This window comes from Hippocampus zosterae, chromosome 15 (genome assembly GCF_025434085.1).
Source record: "Hippocampus zosterae strain Florida chromosome 15, ASM2543408v3, whole genome shotgun sequence".
In the NCBI taxonomy this organism is placed as follows: Eukaryota; Metazoa; Chordata; class Actinopteri; order Syngnathiformes; family Syngnathidae; genus Hippocampus; species Hippocampus zosterae.
This window is the reverse complement of record NC_067465.1, coordinates 4334106-4354639: the sequence shown is the minus strand read 5'-3', so window position 1 is coordinate 4354639 and position 20534 is coordinate 4334106. Positions and strand designations below refer to the sequence as shown.

The 20534-nt window shown below is 42.9% G+C and overlaps 2 protein-coding genes across 4 annotated transcripts; one reads left to right on the top strand and one right to left on the bottom strand.

The window, feature by feature from the left end:
• Positions 1 to 47: 47 nt before the first annotated feature.
• kcnmb3 (potassium calcium-activated channel subfamily M regulatory beta subunit 3) lies at positions 48 to 4114 on the top strand. 2 transcript variants are annotated; one of them, XM_052046012.1, is made up of 4 exons: positions 48 to 193; positions 1772 to 1975; positions 2567 to 2741; positions 3416 to 4114. In XM_052046012.1, the coding sequence occupies exons 1-4, from the start codon at positions 108 to 110 to the stop codon at positions 3782 to 3784; spliced, it is 834 nt and encodes a 277-aa protein (XP_051901972.1). In that variant the 5' UTR covers positions 48 to 107; the 3' UTR covers positions 3785 to 4114. The 2 variants fall into 2 exon arrangements, with proteins under 2 accessions (XP_051901972.1, XP_051901973.1); XM_052046013.1 differs by having other exon boundaries at positions 79 to 193; positions 1787 to 1975.
• Positions 4115 to 5634: 1520 nt separating this feature from the next.
• LOC127587594 (phosphatidylinositol 4,5-bisphosphate 3-kinase catalytic subunit alpha isoform) lies at positions 5635 to 20446 on the bottom strand. 2 transcript variants are annotated; one of them, XM_052046006.1, is made up of 21 exons: positions 20060 to 20444; positions 17927 to 18342; positions 17487 to 17696; positions 17156 to 17406; positions 16750 to 16995; positions 16561 to 16646; positions 16371 to 16476; positions 14908 to 15060; positions 14633 to 14767; positions 13827 to 13951; positions 13614 to 13695; positions 13230 to 13394; positions 12819 to 12922; positions 12121 to 12292; positions 11203 to 11309; positions 10176 to 10297; positions 9914 to 9992; positions 8834 to 9004; positions 8586 to 8703; positions 8355 to 8506; positions 5635 to 7267 (listed from the first exon to the last, which is right to left on the bottom strand). In XM_052046006.1, exons 2-21 carry the CDS (start codon positions 18276 to 18278, stop codon positions 6997 to 6999), a joined length of 3207 nt encoding a protein of 1068 aa, XP_051901966.1. In that variant the 5' UTR covers positions 18279 to 18342; positions 20060 to 20444; the 3' UTR covers positions 5635 to 6996. The 2 variants fall into 2 exon arrangements, 1 of the variants encoding a protein (XP_051901966.1); XR_007958794.1 differs by lacking the exon at positions 8586 to 8703 and having other exon boundaries at positions 7119 to 7267; positions 20060 to 20446.
• Positions 20447 to 20534: the final 88 nt, after the last annotated feature.

Sequence of the window (20534 nt, the reverse complement as noted above, 5' to 3'; positions counted from 1 at the left end):
CCGAAGATAAGCCGCGCTGGGCTGTTGACACGGAGATATTTGACTTTCAGATAGACAGAGCAGCTTGTTAGGGTGGAAATCTGGGGCCCGGCGCTGACCGACTTACGATGTTTTTGAACACGGCTTCTCCCCGGAGATCATTCGGCATCCCAATTAACATCAACCTGCAGGGTGCTCGCAGGCGGCACGCACGGTAGGAGGACCATCGACCTGGCCGGGCAGCAGACTCTTTGGAGATCATTAGAAACACTGCTCAAGTTTCACTCGGCTTCTCATTACGATTCTGAGCGGGAAGTTTGGTTGGAGCGTCCATTCTGGATTCAGCAGTGCAGTTTTTTTTTTGTTTTATTATTGATGCAGCGCCACGTTGCAAAAAAACTAGGCTTTCAAAAACTCGAGGGGGGGTGATGACTTGCAATATTTTGATTGCTTGATTCAAGCAAAATGATCTGGTCGTTATGGAATGCGTTTTGTAGAACGTTGAGGGGGAAAATGTAATTTTTAAATAAATGTAACAAAATGCAAGTTAAAGGGCAAATACAAACGCTTATGACTCGTTGAAAAAGATGTGAGAGATTAAAACCTTAAATTTTGAGCAGGCGCGTATTATCGCCGGTGGGTTGCAACCTTCGACAAGCGTGGCCGCGTATCATATTTTAAGGGCTACGATGACACGTAATCACGGTTTACCCCATTACGGAAAATGTCTTCTCATAGCTTGACTGGTGAGAGCTTTTGCTACTTTGATTTTTGTCACTCATCCCTCATCCAAAGTGCCACATTAAGTATTTATAAGACTGTCCCTTCAAAGTGAGTCTTGTGAATTGAAACATTTCATTTTGATCTGTTCCCACAGCTCCGCAACGTCTAAAACTCATTTGTAGAAAGGTAAACAGAGTAAGATTATTTACGTGACGCTTTGCGCCCGACAAAATGGAGCTCTCGTAAATGGACATATACATGAAAAGACGGTACAAGTTGGTCTCGCGGTACCACAGAGGGCATTTACAAACGGTAGCATGGTAAAATATATATTTTTAATAACTTCTCCCTTGACATAATTTGCTCTTTGAAACCAAATATATCAGCAGTTGCCCAGAGCTACGGACGGATTGCTGAGCAAACACACTGAATGAAGGCAACTGCAACTGGCTTGTTTTCGTCTTTCTGAAAGTCCTCTCATTTTTTTTTATTTTATTTGACTAACGACACTCCCCCCCCCCCCCCCAATTGTCGTTTTAGTTCGTTTGCTAGCTTTCGTTAACTACAATACTTTGGCTCTCAACATACAAATTGAGGCTTCTGTTCTCACACATACGCAAGTGAAACACTCATACACTACTGAAACACATGCATTATTGAAACAGCCATCTACAATTAAAAAACTCAACACAGGACGAACACCACTGAATGCTCTCACACACAAGTAAAATGGGCTAACAAACATGACCGAAATGTCCTCTCACACACCATTGAAAGAATGTCACGCACACTACAGATATGCTCTCACTCACTACTGAAATGCTCTCACCTACTACTGTAACACACAAATTTAGCTCTCGCACCAAATGAAATGTCCCCTCACACACCAGTGAAACACAATCGAAATACTCTCACGGGCAGCACTTCCAACATTCTCCCACACGCAAATCCCCACAACCGCAAGTGAATCCGCTTTGGCTGATTCTGAATTAAGGCCCCCGACGGCCTCCTCGTCGTTTTGGCCGCCTACGATACTGCATGTTTTCATGCGTGTGTGCGCGAGATACAGGGAGCTCCTCTACAGGGTGACATCCCAAGAAAAAGACGGAGGCGGAATTGTCGAAGGTGCCGGGGAGCAGCGAGTTCGGAGCCAGAAGTTGGTGGCAAGCATTGGGGAAGAGCGAGCCATCTTGCTGGGCTACGGCATGATGGCCTTCTGTGTGCTCATGTTCTTCGTGGTTGGAATCACCACGGTCAAGCCGCATGTGAACGGGTACGCTTGAACCGTATCGGCGCTGGCAATCGTCATCGAATTTGTACTTGAGTAACACCGTCTAAGCTTATGTTACATTATTAATCATTAGCATTTCATGTTTTCATCATATTATTTCATACCTCAATTATATTCTGTTGTTTAATAATTGCGTCGACGTGTTTTTATGTCGATAGGTTCTGATTGGTTGTTGAAGTAAGAGAAACCGGAAGTGGTGTGTTCCATGTTTCCGTGCGAGTGTCTGTGTCAATCTTTGTATGTCTGTTTGTGTTTTCGTTGTTGCTTATGTAAATTGGGGGGTTCGTAATTTTGGAATGGATGGCTCTACGTGAAGAATGGGCAAAAAAGGAGAGATGGACTTCGTTTGAACGTAACTTTCGAGAACACACCTCCCTCCGGCTACTCAAACACTTCCTGCTTTCCTTCAGCCAATCAGACGATATCAACATAAACGTGTTTAAGCAATTATTACACGGAATATATTTAGGTAATAGTAACACGAAAGAATATAATTCTCAAACATAAAATGACGATAATTAACAATTTAACAAAAGCTTGCCTGACTCCTCTCGTGGCCTCCTTGTGCTGCAGCAAGTGGGAGGAGGAGGACAGCTGTGTGCTGCTGCACACTGAAATCTTGGATGAGTGGGTGGACTGCAGAGGAGTGAGCAGGGTGCCGTGCCTGGCGGTCACCGTTAATCTCACACGCTCCAATCAAAAAGCCTTTCTGCACTTTGACGAGGAGTCAGTGATGCTTGCACCCAAGGTAAGGCAGTCGTTTGGGACACTGCCATTTGGCTCTTTGAAACCGTACTACATCTTATATTATCAAAAAGAATAATGTCAATACAACATGGCTTCTCAAACTTTTTTTCCAAGCCCGCACCCAATAATCCTAAAATATTTTTTTTCTCCAAATCTTCAACCAAAATGGATACCCTGCCGAAAAGAAAGCACTAATGCAAGATTCAGTTGAAAAAAATTCAATATTACCCAGACCCAGCACAGCAGGGGGGCCGTGCCAGCCCGCAGAGATGCTTAGTGGCCTGTTTGAAGAAAAACTTAGAGCAACATATAAATCAAGCGTCAATGTGTTGAAGGACAACTACCGGCAGCCGTGATGTTTCAGTACCGGCAAGGAAATACACTACCCATTCAGGAGAATTCTGATATTTTTCTGAAATTCCCAATGGCCACCTCCGACCCTGGACAAGAATTAATTAAATTCATTGTGCCGTGCAATGCATTCTGGGAAGCAAAAAGGATTCAAAAAACATAAACGGGGTACGTCGGGAACGAGCTTTGACCGTCGCGATATCTACAATGCTCCTAACCGCTTCAAGTGCCGTCAGAAATAAAAATCACGGCGAACACAGAATGTTATCGGATGATTGCATAAAGCGCTTCTGACCGTTAGTAAGCAAATATGTTTCTCGGCAGTGTTTCTACATGCCCAAGTGTACATTGGAGCAAACAGAACTTGAAGGTGAAGCCCTGAAGGTGAAAACCAACTTGGACTCTCAGCTGGGAAGCGCCTCCTCGTGCCTCACAGACCTGGCCAGGCACCCCGGGGATGTCATCTTGAGCAGAAAGTACACCCTGAGGAGGACCCTGTACGCACTTCTGTGGCCTAGCCTGATGCTGACTGGCGGAGCCCTGCTGGTGGGCCTGGTCAAAGTGACACAGTGTCTTGCTCATCTGTCGGCTGAGATATGCAGCGTGACAGCGGGGGAGCGCATGACTTCCAGATACACTCGGGGAAAATTTTTCCAACTTCTCCAGAGGTCGGCTGTGTGCTCGCCGATGTGACAACATGTTGATGTCAGAAAATAAGCAACATGCCCAAATTTGGTTGGCATGCAGTGACTAATTTAGCGAGGTCCAAGAAATGGAGTGCAACTCCACCGTCCTCGTGGGGTCGAAAATGCAAATTGAGATATGCAAAAAAAAATCAAATTCTACAACTTATTTCCAATACATGGACGTGCCTCAAATTTGATTTTAGAATGTTTCAATTAAAATGGTTACGTGCCATTTGGTGTGACTTGTGACAATCATGTTTTTGGGATATTTAATGATGGATATGATATCTTAAAATGCATTTGTCCACATCAAGGAAATAAAAATGTTTTGACGGTTCACCATTTTTTTTTTCTGATTCAACGTCCCACATAAGCAACACTTGAAACATAGTGCCAAGTATTGACAAGTCAGTCCAAATATGCATTGTCTACTCAATCATTTTTATCAGAAAATGTTTTATTTCTTTCATCAAAATCATCACAATAAAACATAAGTGCCATTGCACAAACATTTCATGTTTGTTCACAGTAAAATAATAAAGGTCATTATGTTTTTCGGGAGAAACGCTTTATTTAACAATGGATACAGTTTGTTGTCGGACAAGTCATAGGAGAATGACTAAAAAGTATTTGGAGGCTTTATAGGTACAATATATATGTAAATATGTACATAGATGGATATATAACATGTGAAACTTTTTTTTTTTTTTAAACATGCAGGGTATTTTTTTCCCTTCTCATTGTGCTCTTGATGAACGCCATCATCAACCCGTGCATTCATCCACTCAACTTTTGTCTTTCATTTCACAACTACAAGCCGTCTACTGGGTTAGATGATAGACATGTTTTTTTCTTTTTGGTTAGCAATTTAATATACGACTTTGATTATATATATATATTTTTTCAAATACAAAAATATATTACCTCTGTAGTTATTCAAGGGGAAAAAAACACATGTAGCAGTAGCAGTTCTGTTACCTTCATTGTGACTTAGTTGTACCTCACAAGTAACAAGGTCATTTCTATACATGAAATTCAAGTAAACAGCATCAGGTCAAACAAAAAAATACTAGCAGACCTCATACATAATGCAGTGTGACCAAAAAAAAAAAAAGGGAAAAAACATACAAAGCGTAGGAGAATGTGAATTGTTTCAAAGTAAATACGAAAGGGGTCTCAGTTCGAATGGGTCCAGCCCAAGCATTTGAACAGGACTGGTTTCCTCTATTAAAAAAAAAACAAAAAACACAGGAAACCACTGTGTGTGAGTGCATGTGTATAAATGCATCGTTTGGTAAAGCTAGGTACCTCTTCTGTATAAGATGACAATCATAGGAAGGAGGACACTTGGAAAGTTAAAAAGCCGGCAAGGAGACAAGAGCATAACTGACTGATGTTAAGTAAGGTTAAAAAGGCAGGAAAAAAGCTTTTGTTTCCTTTTGAGGCTTTTTGGAAACAAAGTGGATGAGAGTTGCAGCTTTGTGCATTATTTTCTTCCATGTGTGAAAGGGGTTTTAAGTTTGCACACTTTTCAGTTGTGGAGTTGCTTTCATTATTCGTGACATCAACTGTTTTTTTTTTTGTATAATACAGTACTTGTTAGGATCACAATTTGCATAGTGTAACAGCATATTACAACAACAACTAAAAAGAACACTGCACATTTTTTCTCCCCTTTGTTGCTTTTTTAAACTCGGCCAATTTACACCAAGTGGCCAAAGAGGTTAGTTGAAATCTGCGCATTTTCCCTCCGACCTAATAATACTGATAAAATGACACGCGCAAAACACATACTGCAGAAATCAGTGCGATGAGTACATGACAATTGGACCAGATGGGGGGGGGGGGGGGGGGGTTAATGAACAATAAGACTGTCGAGCAGGGGGTTAACACACATGTAGCACTTTGGCTCAGAAATGGACTATACTCCTGGACAAAAAGAAACAAAAACGGTGTAATGACTTCAAACATGGTGGACATATCCATATTCTACAAATTAGGAAATTAGCAACGGCGGGTAAGTCCAAGTAATAAATGCTATTATTCAAATATCTCAGTCAGTCTCATGCTTATGGAAAGCAGTTTGAGAATTTATTTGATCTTCTTGATTCCCAGTTTGATGGCCATGTACTCGCACACTTTTTGACCTCACTTGACAATTCAGCACACTAGTAGAACAAAATTTCTATTAGAGGGGAAACTCTACAACTAGTGCAATTTTTGAAGGGACCCTACTGTGCTGGATTAGAAACGGTACAAAGCCCAATTTCTCCTGGACCCTACTAGTAGTCTCAATATGTCCACTAGTAACATACCGTTGTCCTATTAGTGTACAGAGTTGTTGTGGAAGGCGGTGTGTGTCAACAACTAGTGAATCGTTTGCCTCATTGGCGTCATCTAGTTGTCCTAATAGTATACCAAAGTAGTCCTAGAGTGCAGAAATATACTGTTGTGAAAGAAAGCAGTGGAAAAAGTCTTCTAGTTGGCTGAATTGTCATACTTGTGAGGACAAAGACCGTACCGAATCGAATAAATGCTCTCACGGCGTTTCCATTTGTACTGTGAATACTATTACTTCAATTTTTCAGGATTGTGATGAGTCACCGGAATCGGCTTCTCAGTGTCCTTTTCTTTCTTCCATTTGAACAAATATCATTCCCCACTTTCTTAATGGTTCATAGTTTTAAATTAGGTAGTGTAAATGATGTAGTATGACCCCTGTCAGCTGTCCAGGATTATTGTTATTATTATTATTCTTGTAAAAAAAAAAGCCTGCTGTGCTCAAGATGTACAACTTCATAGTGATGTTCCTCGTAATACATTGACAAAGTCTGCCCCCCCCCCCCCCCCCCCGTGAAAAAAAGGAGGATCTCTCGTTAGCTCTTATGAAGATGGCCGGATGTGCCCGAGGTCCATGAGACAGTTTTCGTTCCTATGGAGGGAACTGATGAAATACAGCTCCACCATGCCTTCAGAAGTTCATATAGTGCAGCCACAAATAAATTCCTACGGGTGTGAAAACATTTAGTGTCCCTGATAAAGGCTCTTCTTAGCACCCCTGTTCATACTGCGCTGGCAGGTAATGGTTCAGAGTCAAATGCTGGCAAACGAAACCAGGTCTTCGTGTGGCAATTCATGGCCGCTACTGCATTTTGCATTCTCAGTGCGCAGCTCGTTCTGGTCAATGTTTCTGTTCGCTCAACTATTTCGCTTGCCGCTTCAGTTCATGGCGTGCTGGCGGATGGTGTGGAAGATCCAGTCCATTTTCGTAGTCCAGCCGCCATGGTGGGCGTCGTTCATCTGCTTCATGAAATAGTCGAGGGCCTCCTGCTCCGTCTTGTCCAGGGCCAAGGTCTTCCGGATGTAAGCGATGTCGTCAAATGACTGTAACTCGGGCATCCCTGAGCCCAGCATCATGGAAAACAGGTTGATGAAGAGGTTGGCGTGCTGCCGGATTGCCAGGTAGGCCTTGTAGCACATCTCCTGAAACCTGGGGGGCGCAAAGGAAATCCAAAACCTCGTCAGCCTTTGTGACAAACATTGTCACAAGGACCGAGGTTCGGTTTCTTCCCAGACGGTTGTGTCTTGGTACTTCAAATTATCTTCTCCCATTGAAATGCCAATAATCTTCTCTGGAAAGCTTAGCACGCAACAGAATGTGAAGAATTGAACACTTTCTGCTTCAATTCAACACAGACTGCACTGCTCGTTTTGGTGCGCGCACCTTGGCTACGGGGGGCGTTATCTTCTTACGGCCGCGTTGCAAACTCTTCAGTAGACCGGGATGATAATTGTTCTTCGAAGAGGATAAAGAATGTATGCCTGGTATCATTAGGTTATCTGGCCCAGTGTGCAAAAATATCAATTTCCTGAAGGGTTATATAGCACTGCCACAAAGATACTATTCGTGAGCCCATATATGGGGTATCCCCATTATTAAGATTAAGATATCCTTTATTTGTCCCACAACTGGGGAAATTTACAGCCTCCAGCAGCAAGAATGTGGGTAGAAAAAAGAAAGAAGAAAAAACAAACAAACACCGTTCAATTAAGTGCAATAGAAATACAAAACGGATAAATCGCAGTGCCATTTACAATTGTTTTTCGCATCATTTAATTATTATTAATACTATTGTTGTTATTTGATAGGAAGGATTATGTGTTAGCAATAAGCTAGTGGAATGTAATGTGTGGTCGTTTTAAACAGACGTCTAGTATCTTTGTTTCATGTTTCGTATGACGTAAACTGCAACTGGGAGTGGCACGAAACAGGACGACATTGTTCACTAGCATTATCATTAAGCAAACAGACTTTAGGTATACAAAAATGAGGGGCTTGGTTGAACAATTTGCCGTTTCAATATCCAAGCATATTTTGAGAGGTTTCGAAAAAACAAGTTTGTTTAATACGCGTGTGCGAGGGGTACAACTATTTTGAAAATATTTTTCATTCGGTATCCCTATATTGGAGATTTTCACCTATTGGAGTGGGATTGGAACGCATCTCCCATGATAAATTCACTGCATTGAACAACACTAAGTAAAAAATCCAAATTGAAAGTGAGCGTGGACTGTACCTTTCAAACTCTCTTGTTTTGGTGCACTCCTGCGTTCCTTTGCTTATGACGATCAGGAAGTCTTGCGTCAGTACAAAGGGCACCCGCTCTCGCTTGTATCCAAACTTCTTCTTTTTGTGGTCAAGGAAATGGCCAAAATCGATGTGGAACAGCTGCAGAGCATCAAATAAATGAAGGACACTCGTGAGAAGTATGAGCGGAAGATTAGAATGATGTCATGTTGAATTTTACCTGTCCATCATCTTTAACCATGATGTTGCTATTGTGTCTATCCCCTATCCCCAGGATAAATGTGGCGACACAATAGCCTGCGCATGATCGTGTGAACAAATCTACGGCTTGGTCATACCTAAAATAATAATCAATAATCAATGTCAATCATGACAAAGGATGACAAAGAATTAGGTTTAATGTCCTAATGTGTGGCTTGTCATTATTGTGACTAAAGCACTGCCCGGGTATTGCGCTGCGCCACTCACATCTCGCCCTTGTTTTTATCCTTGAGCCACTGGTGCAGCGTGTGGCTGTTGAACTGCAGCGCCCCCTTTAGGCCTCCTTTGCACTGGATCTGCATGATGGTGTGAGAATTCCTCACCACCTCGATCAACCCAACGCAGTCACCGATTGACAGACAACCGTAAGGGAGCATCCTTGAAAGACAGAAAAAAGAGAGACGAAAAAAAAAGTGGGGGCCCAAGATCAAAGATTTAGGGTTGTGAAATCGCACGCTAATTCAAAGGATTCTCTGTGGTTCCCAAGAACCGCGTAAGCCAGTGTGGAAGGGGCGATCTAGAATGGCTTCTTTTTCTTGGCTAGCTTCAGGCGCCAGTTCTCAAACTGGGGTCCGCGAGCTGCGGCTTGCCCAAGAACTACAAATAAACGATTGTTTTTTTATTTTTAAAATCTACACATTGGGGCAACGTGCCAGCAAAACAAACATGTTACATCAATGACCCCACCCCAGCTTAGCTTTGGGCCACTCAATATGAGATTGTGATGTATTATTGCATTATTTTGATAGCCCCACATGAATATGGTTTATTTTTAGCAAAAAATGGAAAATATTGACATCATAAAACATGAAATAACGTGAAGAGATGTATCCAAGCTCGAGCCTCCTGTTTTGAAATATCATGTGATGAGTTTGTCTTACGCTTTTGGAATCGCCATGTTGTATCAGCACATAAGTGAACACTTATCACCTGGGACTCACTGCCTACGCCCCGTTTCTTTTTTACAGAAAATTTAACCTTTGCGCCGACATCACCGAGCAACTCATTAGCACATACATGCACCTGCATTGGCCGTCCCTCTTCAACAAGGTCGGTCGGTGTGGAGGAGGCGGGCGACTAAGAAGAAGCTCTAGTGCTACACCTCTGATGTGCCAATTTAGTGGGAAGCCAATGTCAAAGCGGCTTTAGTGTGTGATGACCTAAGGTGGCTGGAAGGCTTTGAGGTTATTCAGCATTAAAGGCGTCGATCAGAGAACATAAAAGTTATCCGCCGCCTATTAATGAGCACCTGCATCCTTGCTGTCACGGTGAAGTGAGGCGCCTTACCTGAGATCAAGGCCTTGGTTCTGCCAGATGTTCTCCATTATCCTAATGATCTGCAGCGTCAGCATATCCTGCCTCAGATCTACAGAGGCGCAGTAAGATGGGGAAAGTAGATGGGAATAACATTAGTAAGTAGGAGGGCTGTCAACGTTTCTTTGGTCACACAATTGCACAGTGCGCTTTGGATAACGCCGTGAGCAGATTTCAAGTACAAAAGACTGCATCTTGAGTTCCGGAGCAAATGTGAATGATGTCAAAAACTTACCATCTCCATTTTTGAAGATGATTTCATTGTTCTGAAAAAGGAGCTCTGACATCATATCTGGGTTCTCCCAATTAAGCCACAGCGGTCGCTTGGCAGATGACATCATCCGACATTCTTCCAGACTGGAACAGAAACCAGCACGCGATTAGTGAGAAGCAGAAAAAGAATGGTATGACTCGGGCAGAGATGGCGGACACAATACAGTTGTTTTTTTTTTTTTTTTAAAGACAGCTGTGTCTTTAGGAAACACATCATTCAGAACTAAAGGTAAAAGCATAACGTGTATTTAAAACAAAATAAAATACAGTATTGCTAAGCGCTCTGTGAACGCATGTGACTAATATGAACCAATCTCAGCCGTCTCACAGGTCCCCCCCGACTTGCCATCATCCAGCAACAACTAGTAAGGGGCCCTTAGGGGGGATTTCAAACAAGCTGTTGTTGCAGCGTTAAAAAGGCAGAGACGTTGCTTTGTCTACTGGGCCCAATGTCAGCCTGGGGGGGCCCAGGAATTTCCTTAGGCTCACTACCAGAAGTCTGAGAACATGTAGAGTGCTTGTGGAATATTGTACACGTTAAAATAAAACAAAAGTCAGGGGGGATAAAATCACAGGAAACACTCCAAGTTTAGGTTTCATTACTTTGCTGCTGTGAATTGGGAATTTCTCCATTTTGAGACGAAAAAAGGACTTTGTTATCTTCTCTGAGATCGTGTTTTGTTACCAGCAGCGATTCCGAAGCCAACCAGAACTGCTGAAGTCTCATCATTTAAAATACAGACGCTACTTTTTAATCAGTATTACACATTTTCTATTTTTACATTAAAGATGCTAAGAAAAGAAACACATTGAAAACAATTGGCATATATTACATATTAGTGAAAAATAGCCTGGATTTCCGCTATAAGAAAGTAGTTGCATTTCAAGCAAAAATATCTGCCATATAGCGTGACGGCGGTATGTGAGACACACACGCACAGACGCACAATAGCAGTAGTCAGGTGAGTTACATAAGGAAAGTAAAGTACCGGAGGTTTCCCAGCTGATGTGCAGGGTTGAGCGGAGAGGTGAAGCTCTGCAGTGCATCCATGTAGTCTGGCCTCCTCATTTGCTCCACCAGAAACTTCATTTGAACCTGAGAGGAGAGAATCAGGTAGATCAATAACCCGCCAGGTGTGGGCAGCTGGAACGAGTCAAGCCAGAGCGGTAAACGGAAGCGCTGGCCATCTGCTGGTTTGCCTCAGCAAAAAGACGAAGCCTTCATAATGACGTAACACTGCTGTACCGCGGGCTGAGTGGGCGTATAAACACCCAGCGGGCATGTAAGTCGTCCACGCGTACAACTCTTGGCAACGCAAGTAAGAATGATGAAAGGGTTCTGAACTCGACATCATCCATTCGAATAAATACTTAAATAAATAAATATGTACAATAATATGTATTTTGTGGAAGGTCAGATACTACATCGCTCACGGATGACACGAGTGAGTTGCCACCATGCATAGTTTTCCCAACAAGAAGGTATTCTTTGTGAAATGCACTTTTCTTTTTCTTCTTGGGGAGAAAAAGACTCATGTTGAATGCTCACTGGGCCCTGTGCCCATTGCAAAGAAACTTTCCAAATACTAAATCTGTTTATTGTGGATTGTGGTACTTGGGGAACACCTTAATATCATCTAACCATCCATTATCCGAACCGCCAATTCAAATAAATAAAAGAGTGGTTATTTTTACCGCAGTCTTTGTGAAACGTTTCTCTGTACTCTTTTCTTTTCTTTTTTTTTTTTAAACAATATAACAGGACGAAACGGTACAAGAAAACAGCAACCATCCCCAAATGTATCCGAAGCTCTAAAGCACACTAATGACCTGTGCGGCCCCGAGGCCAGATGTTGCCGAGATTAAACTCCGTGATTTGGCCAAGCAGCTGTCAGCAGTCGGATTACCTTCTGCGCCTCATCCTTTTTCTCCTGTTTGAGGAGGTCAGTGAGATTGATGAGTTTCTCCATGGCCTCCACCTGCCGGCTCAGGTGCTTCAGGTACACGCCGCAGGCCCGGCAATACGACTCCAGCAGGAGTCCAAACCTCTGGCTAACTGTCTTATTGTGCATTTCTGATCTGAAGACACATGGGGAGAAGAAAAATGGTTCATGTGTCTATGCCTCACATTTTTAGATTTGTACAGTATTTTCCAGTGGAGACATATCTAAAACCTATTTGTCTGAATTGGATTGGATCCTGAGGAAACTCCCAACTAATTTTCACAAAACATGCCCACCATTAGCTGTCAAAATGCTAGACTAAAGCTGATAATTTATTGAAATGTCAGGTGAAAAATGTTTAAACCTTCGTGGTGATTTGCCCTTTCTGAGCGCTTTGCTCATTCTATATTTGTTTTCTTTTTTATGTGGTTTTTATATTCAATTAAAAAATTTGTATTGCAGTCACTGGCAGCTGCACTTTCCACCCTCCGCCACCTTCCAGTCACACACCACAGCCTGCTCGGCACTGTGCTGCTCTGGTGATTAAAAAAAATAAAAATAAAAAAATCTCTATTGTTCTTAATATTTTTGTGTAAAATCAATTCTGAAAAACGAATCAAGACCAAAGTCCTTGGTTTTTATAGATATGAAAATAAACTTACTTCAAATGCCAGAAGAAGAAATGTCCTATCCTCTGATTGGTTAAAGCCTTTTTCAACAGGAAACGGCCCAGTGGATTATCGAGGTACTGCTCATACTTTAGAACCTGTTGACGCAGAGAAAATGTGGAGGTGGACAAGAAAATCATTCATACTGCAGCACGTCAAGCATTTCATTAAAAAAGGAGGACTGTTATTTAGCAAGGTCGGGTGATTGACTTAAGCTACATGAAAATGACGAAAAACTTCAGAATTGGAAACTCTGCTATCTTTGTGTACGCCGTTTTGTTTTTACTTTTTTTTAATACAGCTCTTGTATCGATCTTCTTCTATTGAGCAGGTACGCCTCTTGAAGCGTCCAGTCAAGTGTACATGGCCCGGCATGAACGCAGGATACAGCAAAATCTAACTCACCTGAACCAATTGAATGAGGTACTGTGACAGTTTGTCATCGGTTAAATATTTCTCAAGGCACTTGACAGCAAAATCTCGGATCATGGGATCGGGAAAGTTGCAATCCAGCAACTCCATGGCTTGTTCCGGCTTGATCGCAGGCCAATCCTTCAGAAGGCAATACATCTGGCGGCAAAGAGGGACAATTACGCTGAGCAGTTCTAAACACGGGAAAAACAAATCGCCCCTTGATGAAAAAGGGAATCCGCTGTCATTATCAATGTGAAAATCTGCTGAGTTCTGTCTGTAACTCAAGTAAGCCCGGTTAGACATTTGTTGGCCCAAACAATGTCCTGAAATGAATACACGTCAGCAATGGGGAGAAGGAAGGGCAATGGATCTTACTTGTGCAACCTCATCTCTGGAGTTCCATTTCACAGCAAGGAGGATCTTGGGAAGGATGTCGGGCATGTTGACACAATAATGTCTGTGAGAGTTTCAGCAAAGCGCATCAGCTATATTTTAGAATACGACCGAGAAACTCAAGAAAACGATTTGTCATACGCTGTCAAATGAATTTGTAACAATTCGGTCACATCGTGGACTTGCAGACGTTACCTATGCCTCCATAAAAAGTCTTTCTCCTGCTCAGTGATCTCAGACAACGGGTCCCGGTTACAAACTTGGCGAAGCTGCTCATTGTCGATGTCTGTGAAGGGGTTGTCTCGGGCCACTCTGTTACTCTATTGCACCACAGCACACATTGAAATAAACTCGACCGATGTATAAACTACAGTGGAACCTCGGTTTGTCTTCATACTATCGCAAATCTCGCACATCCGATCAGTTTCCGCACAGCTGAAAACGGTCCTTTACCAAACTCATCTGCCGACCTGTGCGAGTCGTGCCACACAAAGCATCCCAAGCACGTTCACAACTTTACGGAGTTTTGGCTCGAGTGAGCGTCACCGCACCCGCATTTTGTTTTGTGCTTATCTACGAAGCGCACCTGTTCAATAAGCCACCAGGGTGCCCAAGACGGTTCCAAGTGGAACTTCAACGTACGAAAATGGCAGATTGCTCTTCTCCTCCCTTCCGCCCTCGTTTGCGGTCTTTCAAGCACCATCAGGAGACTTGGGTATGTGATGTTTAATGTTCATTTTTCAATTTTTTTATCCATATTTCACATTGCTTTCTGTATAATAAACTATAGTTATTCTCTAGATTTTTTTTCATATTTTTGGATGTCTGGAAAGGTTTAATATCATTGATTCCTACGGTAAATATTGCTTCCATTTTTGTCTGACTCCATTTTAGTCCGAATATCTGAAAGGATTGGTCGCAGAAACTGAGGCTCCACTGTATTTTATTGTTGTCACTGTCATGATGAATATGGTGCAAACCGAAGAAGTGTGCGCTCTTACCAAACCTGTGGGGCAGTAATTAAAGCCAAGCTCTCGGGATATATTCCAGTTGGCGTGATCCTCAATGATGGTCATATCAGGGAACTTTACTGGAGAACTAAAATGGTCAAACTCCAACTCCAGACAAGGGGTTTCCTACAAGATTTAATATTTGAGTCTATATTTTTGTATGAAAGAATGCCACTCACATCGAGAAAAACATGCTGCTTAAAGAGAGGTGGTCAAAATTCAATCATGAAGTTACACGATTAGGCTCTGCAGAAAATTCGGCTGACCTTGTTGGGGTTTGAGCCCGAGACACCGATGGGGTTGAGCAGATCTTCCAGGCCGTGTGGGACGGGCCAGAGGTTGAGCGCCATCTTTCCTGCTACGAGTGTGTGGGTGTAGTCAAACAGGTTGATGTTGCCCCAAGCCAGAGGACAGTGCTCCTACAGGAAAATACCGCTAAGTTGATGCGCAGCAAAACAATTACAATAGCAACAAAGCCGCAGCTAACTTGTTTGGTTCCCATGATGCCGTTTGTCCACGTGACTCGAGTATATCGAGTCGGAGCTGAGTCAAGGCAAAACAAGGCAGGGCAGCTTTTCAGACAGAAGGCGACACAATGTGCTTTAAGTGATGAAAAGTACAACATTTAAAAACAAGGAAGTAAAGACACTTAAAAACAGATGTCAGAAATAAAAGACAGCTTACTTGATTTTTGACAAGTATGTATCGTGCAAAAAAAAAAAAAAGGTTTTAAACATTCATTCATCTTCCGTACCGCTTGATCCTCACTAGGGTCGCGGGGGGTGCTGGAACCCATCCCAGCCGTCTCCGGGCAGTAGGCGGGGGACACCCTGAATCGGTTGCCATCCAATCGCAGGGCACACATAGACGAACAACCATCCACGCTCACACTCACACCTAGGGACAATTTAGAGTGTTCAATCAGCCTGCCATGCATATTTTTGGAATGTGGGAGGAAACCGGAGCACCCGGAGAAAACCCACGCAGGCCCGGGGAGAACATGCAAACTCCACACAGGGAGGCCGGAGCTGGAATCGAACCTGGTACCTCTGCACTGTGAAGCCGACGTGCTAACCGCTGGACTACCGGGCCGCCCACATTTTAAACATCAATGCTTTAAAAAGGAGCTCAAACATAAACGTGAAAAAAAAAAATTTATCCTGGTCTTAAAAACTTTCACACGTAACGACTGATTGCGGCTTCTTCCATTTCTGTATTGATTGTATGAACAAGTTGCAACAGTTTCATGGTGTTTTGAGGGAGTCGGGTCGGAAGCGCATTATACAAATAGTTAAGTCAACTAAAATTAACACAAATTATACACTAATGAACTATGAGTAATTGACCCCCCAAAAAATGTTTACAATTGCCTATATTAATAATTCAGCCTTTTCAAACTCACCTTGTGGGACCCATTACCCACTTTTTCAAAATTGATTGTGACCGAGCTTTTCCCTAAACTGTCATCTAGCGCTGACCTATCGGAAGCTCGCTCGTACATCAAATTTTAGCTCAGAAAAAAAAAACAAAAAGACGATTCAACCAAAAAGGAGGGACAAGTGTGTGATTGCTTTGATGAGTGCTCTCAAGTAGACAAAGTATCATCATATGACAAACTTTGATGGCAATGATGTCATCCAGCTCCGCAACCGCCAAACATTGCTCCAAATGTATCGAAAATGATCATCTCAGTAACCTGACTTCCTTTTTAAGTGCAACTGCAGCTCACCTCTTTTGCTCCCTTTCTGCCTTTAACAGAACAGATAGAGAGGCAAAGGCGGGCAGCCCGCGGGATGTCTGGAATGTACATGTCGTAGTTCAGCCACTCATTCCACCTAGGATGAACACGAATGACATCTTTAAAAAAAAAACACACACACACAGATAAGTGTGCGTCACAGGATTTTGTTGCGACTTACCGGGGATTTGAACAGGGCACGCGCTGGGTGTTGACATTGTCGCACAGCTGCTCTCCACCGTGGTATATCCCAGTCCTGACGTAGATCTAAATCAGGCGCAAACATACACCACGTACAAATGTGAGGGAATAACTCAAGAGCCGAACAATAATCAAAGGTGATGTAACCACACGTTTGCTGCAGTTGTACCTTGTCTATGTCTCTGATATTGACATTGACATAAGTGGCACAGAGCACCCGAATCCTGAGTGCGCCGTTGATAGTCCACAGAGACTTTGTGGATGTTTCCCCGTTCATGTAAGGAGTTGCTGTGGAGATTCGTCTGGCGTATGACGGCATGGTGAAATTGTCCATGGGCAGTTGGGAATACAGACTGTCTTTTGCCATCAGCATCAAGTTGGGCATTCGCCCCAACATGATGCAGCTGCGCACGTACTGAGGACAGAGGGAAAAAAAACACAATTTCTAAAAATGACATAAATAAATATTCACAACACATTTTGGTCCTTTCCATTTCAACAGAATTGGATATGATCCACTTTGTGCTCGGTGGATAAGCATCAGAGGTAGTTTATGTCACGTGAAATGAGATTACCTTGTACTGACTCAGAGGGTATTTCTCCAGTAAGTACTCATCGCAACCGCAGACTTTGAGGATGTACTTCCCTTGATACTCCTGCACGCACATCTTTAACTGCTCCTGGGAGAGCAGCATGCTGCGCGTCTTCTTACGAATGGCCTCGGCGATAACCTGCTCCGGCACGCAGTCATGGTTGATCTTCAAAGTGTACTTCTGCTTATCATTGCTGGGTGACACGATAACCCAGATTACCACAATTATTTGACCTGAGGAAAAAGAAATGCAAAGTCTTGGTTACAATATTTCAGTTTAAAAAAAAAAAGGGCATCGATAGCTTTTGTCTCACCTTTATCTAGTTTGTTATAGATGTGCCTGGGCAGTTCTGCTGAGGATTCCACGTTCGGGGGATAGACATACAAAGCTCTACTGTGGGGTCCGTTACAATCTCGAAGGTCCACTGCCTCTTTGCAAACATTTAAAATGTTCCTTCTGAAGTCCTGCACTTCCGGATCTTTAACCAAATCAAACTCACAAATGGGCATCCCAATAGCGAAACCTAAAAGGGAAGAACCAACACATCCAACAGCGTCATTAACGCAGATAAAGCACATCATTTCCGCTTGCTCCAGTTTTCATGTTTGTAATTCGCATTGCTTCTCAAGTGCTCTAAAGTTCGTTTCGGTTGTTATGAGCAAGCCCCGTTAACTTTTGACAGATTTCCGTACAGCTTGTTGTGGCCAACAGTACTATTATTTTGTTCATTCTACGGTAATTTGTGAACGATACCTATTTCTCGATTGAGAATCTTTTCTTCTCTGTTGCCGACGGGCTCGATGACTTTGAGGAAGGCCTGGAAGAGTCGAAGGTCGCATAGCCTCCTGGTTTCATCGTAAAACTCCTCTCGTTCTGCCTCTTGGGTGACACTGACAAAGATGTAGGAGCTCTCCTCCTGTAGTAGATGGCAAAGAGGATATTTCCGGGCTTCTTTGAAAAGCTCGTGCTTCACTGTGATTAGCGTGGCCTCACGGAGGCACTCCAACGTGAGGATCATGCCATTCGGCAGGAGGCAGTCCACTTTGATGCTGGGTGGCATCAAGTGCATCCCCCATAGTTCTCCCGAGGATGGCCGGGGTGGCATGGTTCTTCCGGTTAATCCACCTGTTTTGTTTCGATTGTTTTTTTATAGGATCGATGTGAACCAGCTAAACGGGTAGAAGGAAAACGAGAGTTACAAATGTACAACATGCCCAAGAACAATATTGCCAGGCTAAAAGTTCAATTTTTGATTTCAAAGCTGATGGACTTACTTTCCGTTAGAACCAAATAAGCCAAAGCTACGTTACTCCAGCATTTAGATTTCCCTGAAGATTTTCTTTGTTAACATTCTGTACACATGCTTAATACAGTACAGTAAGGAAAGGGAGGTTTAAAAATGGAGCAGATAACAAGGAAAGGGAATAATTAATTCCATGTGATTGATGCGATAATAAGCATTTCATTAGTATAGTTGCGTGTGTATTGACCACTGACTGGCTGTCAGAAGTGGTCAGTCTTGATCGCGTACTTTGCGTGGGAACAGAACCGCAGTGTTTAGCATTAACAGTGACCAGACGGCCACTAGGCCACGGATAGGCCATTATCCACCTTCAGACGCAGGACCAGTACACATTTCTAAATTATGGCAGCCGTTGGGACGCATTACTTTTAGTACTGAAAAAAATCCGGCAGAAACGGGATGTTGTTATGACGCAAGGAAAAAAAAAAAGCACACGCTCGACTGGATAAAGGGCACTGATTGGGGTTAGTCTGATGTCACTAGCTATCGCCAGCCCGGTCGCTTCTTGCTGAATTAATATACTTGTATCAACGGCAGCAGGATCATGGAATAGAACCACAAAAAAAGCAGCAACGCAAAGTGACACTTCATCGCCAGGTTATTATCTCCATGAACAACAACACTGTTCCAATGAGAACTTGATGCATTACAGATGTTTTATGACATTGTGCACCAACAACAAGACACGTAACGCACTGTATTTAAGACCTGCCTTGTAAAAGCATCATTGATGGTGAGTAATATTTGAAATCATTGGGGGCTCTGTGCCATTCCATCTAAAATATGTCCTCAAATGAGAACTGCCAGAGGCAGAAACACATTTTATGGAATATTATATTTCAAATACATGTATGTGTATATATTTCTGAAGTTAGTACACAGTCATGGCCATGACTACATGTATGTACTGTAGTTTGTGTGTAGCAAGCATTCCAATGACAACACACTTTGGAAAACAAGATAAAGATTATAAAAGTTTATGATGGTTTCAAACTTGGATTCAAAATTCAACATTGTATTTGTATTAAAACGATCAATTGGTGCATTTTCACCCGTTTTAAATAGTCCGAACTTTCATATTGTTTGTTTCAGGAAAACTGGTATTGAGAACAGTGGAATTGTTTTTAAAAGATCTGTCTTGACAAACCAGCTCAATTAATATTTTACATTTTACACACATAGCTACCACCATTAATTATGAAAATAATGTGAGAAGTTATAAAAGAATGTGACATCCCACAAGTGCCACGCGACAGCGTTCCAATTACGGTACAAATATCATAGTGTTGCACAGACAACTCTAATCTGGCATTTTCCCCAAAATAAGACTTACTGTGATAAGATGTTGTTTTCACACATAAACTTGCCAGTCATCCCTCCAAACTTTGTGCTGCTACTCACTGGGCTAATGCTAGCTGATGGATCATTTTCGCGAATTGTCTAAGCAGATCAACTGTCACAAGCAATATGAAAAACCTCGATACGCATACACAAGCCCGGTGTAGATCTCCGCGATATACATTTGTTATCGGGTGCTTGTTCATCGGGAGGGGTAAAGGAGAGGAAAACATCATGCTACCTACCTGTGTCACAGGGCTAGTCCGAACCGGTTGGCCGCGACGCTAGCCATCCAGCACAATCATTAGTAGCGGCGGCTAACTGCGCAAATCCCATCCGAGCCTGCTTCGGAGGTCCAAACATTAGTCCTTCCGAAACATTAGTCCTTCCAAAGCATGGCCGTGGGACCGAAACACGCTTCTTATTGTCCAGCGGTGGTGCGGAAAATGATAGACGACTTCATGATGTTTCCCGTTGGGCTGCCCCCAAAGTAAACGGCACGGGGTGGTAACATGCTAGCTCGCCCGAGCTAACTGCAAGCGGGCTCCTCGTGACGGACCGCCCAGGGAAGCGGCTTGTTGACGGCGGAGTTTACTGGAAACATCTTCTGTTTATTTTCCTGTTAGAGGGAATGAGGTCAACCTAGAGGAATTTCATTGATTAAACCGGTGGTTCTGATCAGGTGTGTCCCCGGTACACTTACCTTTGTAATAGAAAAGC